At 39.3% G+C, this 13,161-nt stretch overlaps 1 protein-coding gene across 1 annotated transcript in view; it reads left to right on the top strand.

The window, feature by feature from the left end:
* The window catches only part of TMTC2 (transmembrane O-mannosyltransferase targeting cadherins 2), a 203,526-nt gene that overhangs the window by 153,957 nt on the left and 36,408 nt on the right, over nt 1-13,161 (top strand). The window contains exon 8 of the mRNA XM_079991822.1: nt 3,798-3,919. Within this exon, the coding sequence (XP_079847948.1) occupies nt 3,798-3,919 (122 nt within the window). The remainder of the gene's footprint in view (nt 1-3,797; nt 3,920-13,161) is intronic.

The raw sequence follows: 13,161 nt of genomic DNA, 5'->3' as shown, positions 1-13,161 counted from the left end.
TATTCACATCCAGCTATACTTTCTTAACTGGGTGGGAACTGCATGTTAGGTTTCCATTTCCAATCCAAAAGCTATTCCACTCTTTAGGGGTCTTTTAAAAAAATAATATTTTTTATTAGGTTTTTCATAATTTTATACATATGAAACATAACCTTTTCAAACATTTAAATGGAATCCCTCCATGGATTCCATCTTTAAGTTTGCCTCATCTTTTACCTTTATCTATCTATTAATTAGGGGATGCGGGTGGTGCTATGTTCTAAACCACTGAGTCTAGGGCTTGCTGATCAGAAGGTTGGCGGTTCGAATCCCCACGGTGGGGTGAGCTCCCATTGCTCGGTCCCAGCTCCTGCCCACTGAGCAGTTCGAAAGCACATCAAAGTGCAAGTAGATAAATATGTACCACTCCGGCGGGAAGGTAAATGGCGTTTCCGTGTGTTGCTCTGGTTCGCCAGAAGCAGCTTAGTCATGCTGGCCACATGACCCGGAAGCTGTCTTCGGACAAACGCCTGCTCCCTCAGCCAATAAAGTGAGATGAGCGCCACAACCCCAGATTCGGTCATGACTGGACCTAATGGTCAGAGCTACCTTTACCTTTTTATCTATTAATTAACCATAAAGGTAAAGGAAAAGTACCCCTGCCCGTCAGGGCCAGTCGTGACCGACTCTAGGGTTGCGCGCTCATCTCGCTCAAGAGGCCGGGAGCCAGCACTGTCCAAAGACACTTCCGGGTCACGTGGCCAGCGTGACGAAGCTGCGTCTGGCGAGCCAGCACCAGCGCTGCACACGGAAACGCCGTTTACCTTCCCGCTAGAAAGCGGTTCCTATTTATCTACTTGTACTTAGGGGTGCTTTCGAACTGCTAGGTGGGCAGGAGCTAGGACCGAACGACGGGAGCTCACCCCACCGCGGGGATTCGAACCGCCGACCTTTCGATCAGCAGGTCCTAGGCTCTGTGGTTTAACCCACAGCGCCACCCGCGTCCCTTAATTAACCATAATTATCATAAATAATTCCACATTACAAGTGTCCTTACATCCCTGCCAAAGATTTTAACTGTTTACAGTGGTCTTTTAAGTAAATTACAATTTTACTCCAGTCTTTAGTAAATATTTGATCTTCCTGGTTTCTGATCTTCCCTGTCAGTCTCGCCATCTCCTCATACTCCATCAGTTTCAGCTGCCATTCTTCTTTCTCTTTGAGGGTCTCCCTCCGTAAAGCTGCAATGGGAAGCAAGGCTTTTGATTCAGTATACCCACTGCCCCTTCTCTACTATTCAGTCTTTTCACCACCTACATTTATCTCTTCCCTCCTGGTAGCCTTCTACCTGCTGAGCCTCTCACCATTAGGCAAGCCAGCCCCAGCCGCTGAGTGCAGCTGTAGTCTTGTGACCTCTGCACCTGCAGTCACTCTGCATCTCCTAGCTGCAGCACCATCTACAAAGCAGAGACAGGGCCACAATTGTTAAAACAATTGTTTTAACTGTGTGTTGTTGTTGTTGTTTTTAAAAAATCTTTTAGCTGTTTTTAATTTGTGTGGGGTTTGATGGTGGTGGTGGTAGTGTTCGTTATTCTTGAGGAAGGGAAGATGTGCCTGGGAGGAGATGTGCCCATTATATTTATTTGGTAGTTGTGACTTTTTATTCACACTGATATAATTAAATGACAGACGATTAAGAAATATTTTAAACAAAGCAAACAAATATATTTGCATGGTAACCTCTTAACAAATGCTTTGCAGAGCTTCGTTCGTCGTTCTGTAAATCAGCTTGTGCTATGCAGCAGTTTAAATATACCTAAAATGCTGTTGCATGTAGCATAGACTTTTGAGACAGTGTTACATGTTTCAAGAGGCTTAAATCTGTTAGTCCACCAGGATGGCTAACCTGTAGCCTTCCAGATGTTGCTTGAACTACAGCTCATATCATCTCTGACTACTGGGCCTTGCTAGGTCTGATGGGAGTTGTAATTCTGCAACATCTGGTTTGCCACAGGTTAACTGGTCTGTCCTCATATGTTTGGAAAAGGTACAAATTGTACACATCCTTTGTATTTTCAAACAAATGAGCTCTAAAGGCTCCTAGTTCTAAGGTAAATTGGACCCTTAAAACACATTCAGCAAATGCATGCATCCCTTTTCCATAAAGGAACAGGCTAAGCAAAGAGGATTTGCTTGTGTCTGTTGTTTTTTTGTAACAAACAGTAGCATTTTACAGACCTTAATATTTTAAGCCTCCTTTTGCTCCCCTCAAAACTGCATATTCAGGTTGCCAAGAAGCATCTGGAGCTATAAAAATTGATTTATTTCAAGAAAAATGAATAATTTACTTCGCTGAAATCTTTTGGCTGAGCCTTATTTCTGCTTTTAACTATAATTTGTTTGTCTTTTACAAATATGATGCTGCAGGAGGAGATTCTGCTGCATACTCAGCTATATTCGCATGTTTAGAAGCTACTGTGTAGTAGATACTGGAAATTTAAAATCCACTGTTCAGCTATGTGTGTGAATTCGTATAAAGGGGAAACACATTAAAGTTCATCACACTCTTGTGTTTGAAACCCTTAGTTCTCACCATAAAGCTCGAAGTATCTTATTGCCTAAATTTTTAACCAACTGACCACAGCTGTTAGTATCAGCTATAGACAGATGCATTATTGCAAACTGAAAGTTCTATATAAATCATCATTGCGTATATTTATGGTGGTGCATTTTAATACTGCTTGACATTCAGGGATCAGCAGTGGAATTTCTGGCAGCACGGTCTAAGATAACTTTCAGAGAGCAGCTAATTTTAGTAGACAATCTACAACAATCTAGTTGTTCTGAGAGGATCGTATGAAATCTAGCCCATGGTGTCCTGAATTTCCTTTCCCTCTTAATTGCCGTACTCTCATATAGAAGGCAGCGCATCAGATATCGTTGAACATATGGTAGTAAAACAAGGACAGGTGTATCTGGATGAACTTCCTTACATGCCCCATTTCCGTCAGGGATTTTGATCTGTTTACATGAATGTGATAATATTAGGAGCCCTTTATTTGTGAACTTCTGGAAACTGAGGGGGGAATTATTTGATGTTGCTCACTGGCAAAATGCTCACCAGTTATGAAAAATGCTTCCTCTGGAGCTCCCACTGACAATAATGTCAATTTTTAGATGCCAGCTGTAGACTTTTCTTTTTCATTGGGCTTTCTGATTGACCTGAGTAACTATCCAGTCCTATTAACAGACAGTTGAGTTTTAATGAACCCCTGCTTTTTTCATGATTGATTTAAGCTTTCATATTGTAATACATGCCAAGGTCATGTGGCAAAGGGTGACACCCAGCTGTAGCTTCCAAGGTCATCTGTCTTTGTTTCAAATTACTGCCTGGTCTGGATAGCACTGTCTTTCCAGTTAAGAAGAGAGACAATAGCCTTAGGTAGCAGTGGAGTCTTTTCTTCCCATAGGGCTTTTCTCCCTAAGCCCCTTGACTATTCTTGGGAGTTCAGAGCTACATGTACCTACCTCTTAACTAGCCTGATGCCTTAATACACTGGAAGAAAAATCTAGATTCTATCCTGTTTCCAGTGGTGATGCTAGAGAAAGGTTGGAGCTCAAGGATGGAGCATCTGCTTTTCATGTAGAAGACTCCAGGTTCAATCCCCAGCATCTCCAGCTAGGACTGAGGAAGATGCCTTGTGAACTAAGTTAAATGGTTATATCCCATTAAATTAACTCAAGTTTTATTCTCTCTCTCTCTCTCTCTCTCTCTCTAACTCCATGTCCTCTAATTGGTTTCCAATTCTGCTGTGCAGGGGAAGCCTACATGAGGCTCAGCAGATTACCTGAAGCAGAACACTGGTATGTTGAATCACTGCGGGCCAAAACAGACCACATTCCAGCTCATCTCACGTATGGGAAACTCCTGGCTTTAACGGTAAGTTGTTATTATTTATTATATTTCTATACCACCCTTCATCAGAAGATCACAGGGTGATTTACAATATAAAAAAAGACATAAATACGTAACTCTCGGGAAAGAATATGTTCATTTTGGCTAAAATTCTAGTGTGTGTTTCTAAAGAACAGACAAAAGCAAATATTGGTGTTATCTTAATAGCCAGACTTCTCAAAGTTTGCCTTTAATACAGCATTTATTTATTTATTTATTTATTTATTTATTTATTTATTTAAAAACCCTAATAGGCTCCCTCTTCCCAACTCTGCTCTCTTCCCAACTCATTCCTCAATTTCCCAACCATCACTTAATCTGGAGAGAGAGGACACAGTGTGCCCCATGCCCCAAAGCTAAACATGGCCGCTGAGCCCTGAATAGGAAGAGCTGTTTCCCCAGACCACAAGACAGGAAGATGAGCTCCTCCACAACAGACAAATTTTGTTGTTCATCCTCTGTTCCCTCTCCTCAACCCAGCTCATAGTTACCCTGGGGTATTATAAACCTATTGCCTTCTGTTCTAAACCATGGGGCTCCTTTCAGCAGGAGGTGGTGTTCCCATCCCTGTGGAAGTCTCTGCTGCTGATGGCTCGACGGTCCATTGTCAGGAATGGCGGGACTGCAGCTTGTTGCCAAATGAGGCATTTGGCTTTTCCCCATGTACATGAATGAGAACATGGACATGAATGAGACAGCTCTTCCAGAGACACCACTTCAGTTGAGGCTAAATCCTGTCTGCATCCCTGGTGATATCAGTGCTAGATTAACATCCTGTTCTGACCGAGAAATCATCTGTTTTCTATTAGAAAAATTACATCCTTTGTGACATATAGAACAACACTGTATGTTTTAACTGCAAGGAAACTTCAAGTGAAAGAAGAGTAAAGGATTAAGACAACTAAGGAGTTCTAAGAAGATAATAGAACTTTTTTAGATAATGGATGTTTTTAGTTTAACTTAACTGAGAATTTTATTGTATCGGGTTTTTAAAAAAGTTTATTTTTTTGAAATTTTACCTGAAAACTCTCAAGGCCAATGGCTAATACAATAAAGCTGATGGTGACTTTAGTTTCCATACTTCCTGCAATTGTTAGAGTTTTAAGGCATATGTTCTTGTGTGAGTTTAGCATATAATATGGTGCCATATAAAATGTTTGTGTTCATAGAAATTAATGAAGTGCACTAAAGTAATGGTGCTCAAAGAAGCATGAATTAGTGCAGAAGACAAGTAATGTGACTTCAAGTCATTCATTTGAAACTCATTATTCATGCCCGTGTCAGTATGTAGATAAAGCTATGCCAGTTTTGCATAGCACTGCTCTAGATTTTCTGCTTAACCTTGTTTATGTTATCACATTTTAAGCACATATTTTTTCTGTGCTCTATTATGTTTCCTATGCTAATTTGATAGATTAGTAAAAGCTTAGTAGGAGATGGTATTTTATGTACCTCAGCTATTTTATGAAAAGCGTTTTATATCTTAGTTTGGGTGGCACAGAATGGGAACATGGAACACTTTTTACAATGTATATCAAACCCGAATCTATATTTGTAACAGAATGACTAGTGAGATTATGATCTCCCTGCCTACAGTCAACTGGAAGAATTTTTTTCACAACCCACATATCAAGTAATATTATAAATTCATATGTTAAAATTATAACTCACCAGGGTGTATTTTACCAGAAAGCATAAGAGGAGGAAAATTTAGTGGTTAAGGCATATGAGTAGTGGCTCAGCTAGTTGAATAACTGGAAGGCGGCCAACCCTGAGCTAAAGCCCCTGTTTTCATTTTATTTATTTTTCCAGAAACGGTATTTAGCTTTTTGAAGGTACATAGCACCATGATGGTGCTGTTATAAACTCCCCAATATCTCATTGTCGAAATGAGTTACGCTTTTTGAAGGTACATAGCACCATGATGGTTCTGTTATAAACTCCCCAATATCTCATTGTTGAAATGAGTTACTTATGGGAAGACGCTATTGAAGCTAACTTCCTTGTTCTAGAGCTTGTTGACTGGTATTGCGAGAGTGCTGGAGTCCTTCCCTGATTGTGATCATTTACAATATATGTATTTTCTGAATATAAACATATTTATTTTAGAAAACATTACAGCATTCCTGTAATTGTGCTTCTGACAAAAATAACAGTGAAAGGGGCAGCCTTGAGTATTTAGAATAGTTAATTATCTTTTGATCAAGACCTGAAGGTACAAAAAAAGTGTCAGCAATCTAATGTGAAGGCAAGTTTTTGTACAAAAAATGGAGGTTGAGGTTTTCATAATGTTGGCCAGGCTTCTGACTTCAGCTTGAGAGGCATTTTATCTGTACTGGTGTGTCTGCTGTGACGTTTATCACACAATGGCGGGTTTGAGTTCTCAAATATACTTATCCCAGATTGCATATATCTCTCTACACTGTACTGTAGTCTTGCTTAAATGCAGTTATAATCTAACCAGCATATTCACAGCCTACAGGCAGAGGGCGGTTATAGTTGGTACAGTTGATCTTCTCTGATGTCACAGAAGGCCTTGGCAGGAGAGTTGTCATTGGCTTAGCTGCTGTGATGCCACAGAGTAGAAATCTTGGCCAAAGTAGCTGTGTGCTCAGGTGGGCTTGGAGACTTTTACCCTTGGGATTATGAATTCAGTAGGCAACTGTTAACAGGAATCATGCTGCATTCACCTCTGTATCGCCTGCATGCCCATGGGCTTTGGGATAACATGTTGCTACATATTGGTTGAGTAGTTTCAGGGTTTATGAACAGAAAGCCAATTTCCACAAATGCTTCCTGCTTATGCCAGGATGCAGTCTGACCTATTTTCCTTTGTATAAGAACAGGCATGAAGGAGGCCTCCCAGCCTGTTCACAGGTCCTTATATGATCAGTGAAAACAGTTGATCCTGGCAAGTATTAACCGCTCTCAATCTTAACCAACTCTTAAAAGCCACCACCACGTTGAATCTACAGTCAAACTTGAATGTTACTAGGTCATGGGTGACTATGGAAAGGTAATAGTAGTTCAGAGTAAAGTTAGCTAAGTGTGCGGTCTTGGTGAACACAGTTTCATGTGTATGCCTTTATTTCATGCCTCACTCCTTGTCTCCATATGTCCTTCTGCGTAACTTTTCAGTCACTTTGCCAACATTCTTTGCTGAATATTTTTATCCCAAAACTTAAAACATTAGCATGACTGTAGCAAATGAAAGCAGTTCCAAAATATAGTTACTTTTGTAAACTGGCATCTGTCAACTTTGCTTCCTTTTGAATTTGGCCACATGCCAAAAAATTACGTTTTTGTTTATATTTGCATTGACTTTCCCGTCCAATTACAGCAGATTTGTCTGCTTGCCAAAATTTTGTAACTCTAATTATGAAACAGAAGGCACTTTACATTTTAAAATAAATACTTAATAGCATCCAGTGGTGACACTATGTTTTTCATTTCTTGATGGTGAGAGGGAAGGTTGTAATTGGCACTTTTCAGTCTCATCCCTTTTAACCTTCCTACTGGCTTTATTTAGAGGTCTTACACATATTCACCCACCTTCAAACTAAGGATCACAGCAGCCTTGTAGACAGATGATTTTAGTAGTGGACCACAGGTAGCACTTCATAGGCATCTAAGGATTTCACCTCCAGGTCAGACAGTTCACCTGCCCAGGTGAGTTAATTCCATTAGTGAGTTCCCCTCAATAAATGTTTTGGAGCCACTGGACCTATCTGGACATATAATAATTTATTATTTATACTCCATCCATCTGGCTGGGTTTCTCCAGCCACTGAAGTGTGCTGCATCATGGTCCTAAGCTGACACAGTTAAGTTTCTGTCTGTTCATACGAACCTTGTTTAACTGAAAGGAGGGAGTCTTTTTTTATATATATATTTTTTTTTTATAAATATTTATTAAGATTTTTTTTAAAAATACAAAATGCAAAAATAATAAACAATATAACATGAATCATAACACATTTTCCAGAACTTCTTTGGACTCCCTCACGTCTCCCACTCCCACTTACATCGTTATAAATTTTTCCCAGCAATTTATCATCTTGTTTATATTCTTAGATTTTGTTCAATTAGTTTGATCTATTCTCCACAAATTTTATATTTCCCTCAATCTCACTTATCGTCAATTTCAAATCTAATTCAATGGTAGGCAATTATTTATGATCTAGCATCCTTCTTAGCCTTCAACCAAATTACAATACTTTTGTAGATAAATCTTGAATTTCTTCCAGTCTTCTTCAACCCTCTCTTCTCCCAGGTCTCGGATTCTGCCAGTCATCTCGGCCAGTTGCATATAGTCCATCAGTTGCATCTGCCACTCTTCCAGTGTGGGTAGATCTTGAGTTTTCCAGCTCTTGGCGATGAGTATCCTTGCTGCCGTTGTTGCATACATAAAAAATGTTCGGTCCTTCTTTAACACCTTCTGGCCGACAATGCCCAGAAGGAAGGCCTCTGGTTTCTTAGTGAAGGTATACTTAAATACCTTTTTCAGCTCATTATATATCATTTCCCAAAAGGCCTTCACTCTAGGGCAAGTCCACCAGAGGTGAAAGAATGTTCCTTCATGTTCTTTACATTTCCAACATTTATTATCAGACAAATGGTATATTTTGGCAAGTTTAACTGGGGTCATGTACCATCTATATATCATTTTCATTACATTTTCCTTCAGAGCATTACATGCAGTGAAGTTCAGCCCAGTGGTCCACAACCTTTCCCAGTCCTCAAACATGATATTATGCCCAATATCCTGAGCCCACTTTATCATAACCGATTTAACCATTTCGTCTTGTGTATTCCATTTCAGCAGCAAGTTATACATTCTTGATAATACCTTAGTCTTAGGCTCTAACAGTTCTGTTTCCAACTTCGATTTCTCCACCTGGAACCCTAGCTTTTTGTCATTTTTAAAAACTTCTTTAATCTGAGCGTAGTGTAACCAGTCTCGCACTTTATCCTTCATTTTCTCCAAATTCTGCAATTTCCAATTGTCTCCATCTTTTTCTAATATTTCCCAATATTTTGGCCATTTGGCCTCCATATTGGGTCTTTTTCGGGCCTTAGCTTCCAGAGGTGAAAGCCACCTCGGAGTTTTGTTTTCCAGTAAGTCTTTGTATTTTGTCCAGACATTAAAAACTGCTTTCCTGACAATATGGTTCTTGAAGACCTTATTGATCTTAACCTTATCGTACCATAGATATGCATGCCAACCAAAAGCATTGTTAAACCCTTCCAAATCCAATACGTCAGTGTCTTCGAGAAGTAGCCAGTCTTTTAGCCAGCAAAAGGCTGCGGCTTCATAATACAACTTTAAGTCCGGCAGGGCAAAGCCCCCTCTTTCTTTCGCATCAGTTAGTATCTTAAACTTAATTCTGGGCTTTTTGCCCTGCCAGACAAATCTAGATATATCTCTCTGCCACTTCCGGAAACACTCTGTCTTGTCCACAATCTGCAATGTTTGAAACAAAAACAACATCTTTGGCAATACATTCATCTTAACAGCAGCAATTCGGCCTAACAGAGAAAGCTTCAATTTTGTCCAACTATCCAAATCTCTCTTAATTTCAGACCAACATTTTTCGTAATTATCCTTAAATAGACTCAGATTTTTTGCTGTTATGTTTACCCCTAGGTACTTTACTTTTTTAACCACAGTTAGTTCCGTTTCTCTCTGAAACTGTTCCGACTCTGCATCTGTCAGATTTTTCCCCAACACCTTAGTTTTCTGTTTATTTAGTTTAAATCCTGCCACCCGACCAAAATCTTGGATCAGTTGTAATACTCTTTTTGTACTAGATTCTGGCTCCTGCAGGGTCAAAACTAGGTCATCTGCAAAAGCTTTAAGTTTATATTGTTTCGCTCCGACCTGAATCCCTTCCACCAACCGGTCCCCTCTAATCATATTCAAGAGCACCTCCAGAACTGATATAAATAACAAAGGGGAAATCGGGCAGCCTTGTCGTGTTCCTTTTTCAATTTTAAACTCTTCAGTAACCACATTGTTTACTATCAATTTAGCCTTTTGTTCTGAATATATTGCATCAATCCCATTCTCAAAACCCCTACCCACTCCCATTTCTTTTAAATTTCCCTTCATAAATTTCCAAGAGATATTATCAAAGGCCTTCTCCGCATCTATAAAGATTAACACTGCTTTTGTATTTATATCAGTTTGCAAAAGTTCCAAAATGTCAATAATGTTCCTTGTATTAGCAAACATGTGTCTACCTGGGAGAAAGCCTGCCTGGTCTTTATGAATTACTTCATTTAAAACTTTTTTAAATCTACTTGCCAAAACATCTGCAAAAATTTTGTAATCCACATTTAAAAGGGAGATGGGACGGTAGTTCTTAAGTTGCGTCTTTTCAGCTTCCGATTTTGGTATCAATGTGATGAAAGCTTCCTTCCACGATTCCGGCGCCCTCCTCCCCTCCATAATTTCATTGCTGACCTCCATCAGTGGTTGAATCAAATGGTCTTTTAATATCTTATAATACTTGGAGGTTAGCCCGTCTGGCCCTGGAGATTTGCCCGGTTTCATGTTTTGAATGGCTTGTTCAATTTCTTGACATGTTATTTTACTGTTCAGGAGAGATCTATTTTCTTGTGACAGCCTTTTAAGTCCATTTTTCTCCAAAAATTGTTTTATCTCGTCCTCATTCTGCGGCCCTTGAGTATATAATTTTTTGAAGTATTTCTGGAAACACTTTCTAATCTCCGTGGGGTTCTGAATGTTTCTTCCTTCAATTTCCAAATTTGTAACTGTATTCAATTTTTGTCTCTTCTTCAACTGCCAAGCTAGCAGTTTCCCACATTTGTTTGCCGATTCAAAAGTTTTTTGTTTCATTAATTTAATCTTCCACTCTATTTCCTGATTTATCAGTTTAGAATACTGTGCTTGATAGAGTTTGATTTCTCTCAAGATCGGCAGGGACTTCGGGTTTGATCTTAACTTCTTCTCCAATTCTTTTATTTTCTCCAAAATCTTATTTTTTCTGTCATTTTGTATCCTCTTCCTTGCCGCATTCTGTTGTATCAAGAACCCCCTCATCACAGCTTTACTTGCATCCCAAATAATTCTTTTTTCCACCGCAGTGTTCATATTTATCTCAAAGTAATCCTTCAATGCTTTCTGGGCCTTCTTAGTAATCTCCTGATCTCTAAACAGATTGTCATTCATCTTCCATCTAAAGGAACCAGTTGGTAATAGTATCATATCCATTTTCAGTGCGTTATGGTCGGAGCAGGTTTTTAGGCAGATTTCCACCTTTCTGACCTTCGGTGCCAGACCTCTAGTTATCCATATTTGGTCGATTCTTGTCCAAGTCAGCTGAGCTTCAGAGAAGAATGTTCCTTCTTTTCCCAAGGGATTCTTCGTTCTCCAAATGTCAATCCAGTCCATATTGTCAGTCAGTTCAAAAAAGGTCTTTGGTAGTCTGCCATCTTTAGTGACATTCTGGCTTTGTGACTTATCCATGTTTGTTGATACGACCCCGTTCATGTCTCCCATCATGATGATGTTGTCATAATCCAGATGTTCCAGCATAGTCTCATGCAACTTCTTGAAAAATTCCGACTTCCCTTCATTTGGTGCATAAATTCCTAATATCAGAATCTTTTCTCCTTGATGTTGTATTTCGATTGCCAAAATTCTTCCATATTCATCTTTAAATAAGAATTTAGGTGACAGGCTCTCTTTTGCATATATCACCACGCCTCTCTTCTTTACTTTGTCTGAAGATATAAATTCCTGACCAAGTCTTTTATTTATTAGTACTTTCCGGTGGAGCCTAGTCACATGTGTTTCTTGTAAGCAAATAATGTCCAATTGTTCCTTTTTCAATATATGAAAAATTTTCCTTCTTTTTTCCGGAATGTTACAGCCATTTATATTCCAGCTCAAAAGTTGCAGAGACATCCTGGATAAGTCTGGTTATTTTTCTAGGGGTAGTACCTTATTCGCTAGGTCTTCAGAATCCGAGGGTGCAGGCACCTCTGGTACTACAGGCCCCGAGGGTAGTTCCAATCCTTTTTGAAGGTCCTCTCCGTACGCAGTCAGAAATTTGTCTCTATCTTCCAGTGATCTGATTTTAATCTTCTTCCCTCTAAAAGTAAAAGATAATCCTTGAGGAAAGTCCCACCTGAAGATAATTGTGTTGCTCCTTAACAATCTTGTTAGTTCCAAATAATCAGATCTAAGGTCCAAAAGTTGTTTAGGAATATCCTTAAAAATTTCGATTCTTTTGTCCAGAATGTCCAGTGACTTTCCGTAATGTAAACCCAAAATCTTGTCCCTTTCCTCCTTTGATCTCAGTATTATTAAACAATCTCTGGGCTTCTCTCTCTTTATAAGTCTTCCAAGTCTGAAGGCTGATGTAATTTTAAAGTCTTTTTCCTCTAGGTTCCAAAACTTGGAAAATTCTTTAGTCAAGAACTCAGCTAAGTTGCCTTCTTCCACCTCTGGTATCGACCTTATCCTTAAATTAGTCTGTCTATTCTGTAGTTCTATCATAGAAAGATAGGTCTGATGTTCACCTACTTGTTTGCTGAGTGGTCTTACCTCTTTCTCTAAATTTCCCAATCTTTGGCTGGTATCTTCAGCCAATTTCCGATTTTCACCTGCAGTCTCCTTCAGTTCTCCAATTGCTTGCACATTTTGTGCAACTTGTCCAGTTAGTCTATTTAAACATTCAGTATTTTGTTCAATTTTAGCTGTTTGCTGATCAGCTTTTTTATCCAAAGATTCCACTTTTTTATCCAAAGATTCCAGTTTTTCAAGAATTTTCTCTAAAGTAGAACTGATTTCTCCTGAGGCCATCTCTTCCAATTGAAATTCCTCAGTTTCTGCCCGTGGCAGAGAAGCAGCTTCTTTCTCAGAAGTCAGAGTAGGCAAAGTAAGCACAGTAGGCACAGATGATCTGCGTGCCTGGGAGACTGCGGTTAAAGTTGTTTGTCTGGTTCTCAGTCCCTTTCTTCTTGCGCCACTCATTCCAGAGTTATCTAAAATTCAAGGTCAAGCTGAGTTGTTCCCATGAGAAAAGCAACGGCCCAGATGGTAATAGTCAAACAGGAGGCCGGGAAAGGGAAAGTAAAACAATGTCACTGCTATTAATCCCAAATCCTCTAGGGGGAACTTAAAATGTCTTTAGGAAAGAAGACAATTTCAATAAAAATATTGTAATCACATTTAATGTCCGAGAGCCTTCAATAAG

Source organism: Podarcis cretensis, assembly GCF_951804945.1.
Source record: "Podarcis cretensis genome assembly, chromosome: 10".
Classification (NCBI taxonomy): domain Eukaryota; kingdom Metazoa; phylum Chordata; class Lepidosauria; order Squamata; family Lacertidae; genus Podarcis; species Podarcis cretensis.
Note: the sequence above shows the minus strand (reverse complement) of the source record. Positions and strands in the feature narration are given on the sequence as shown.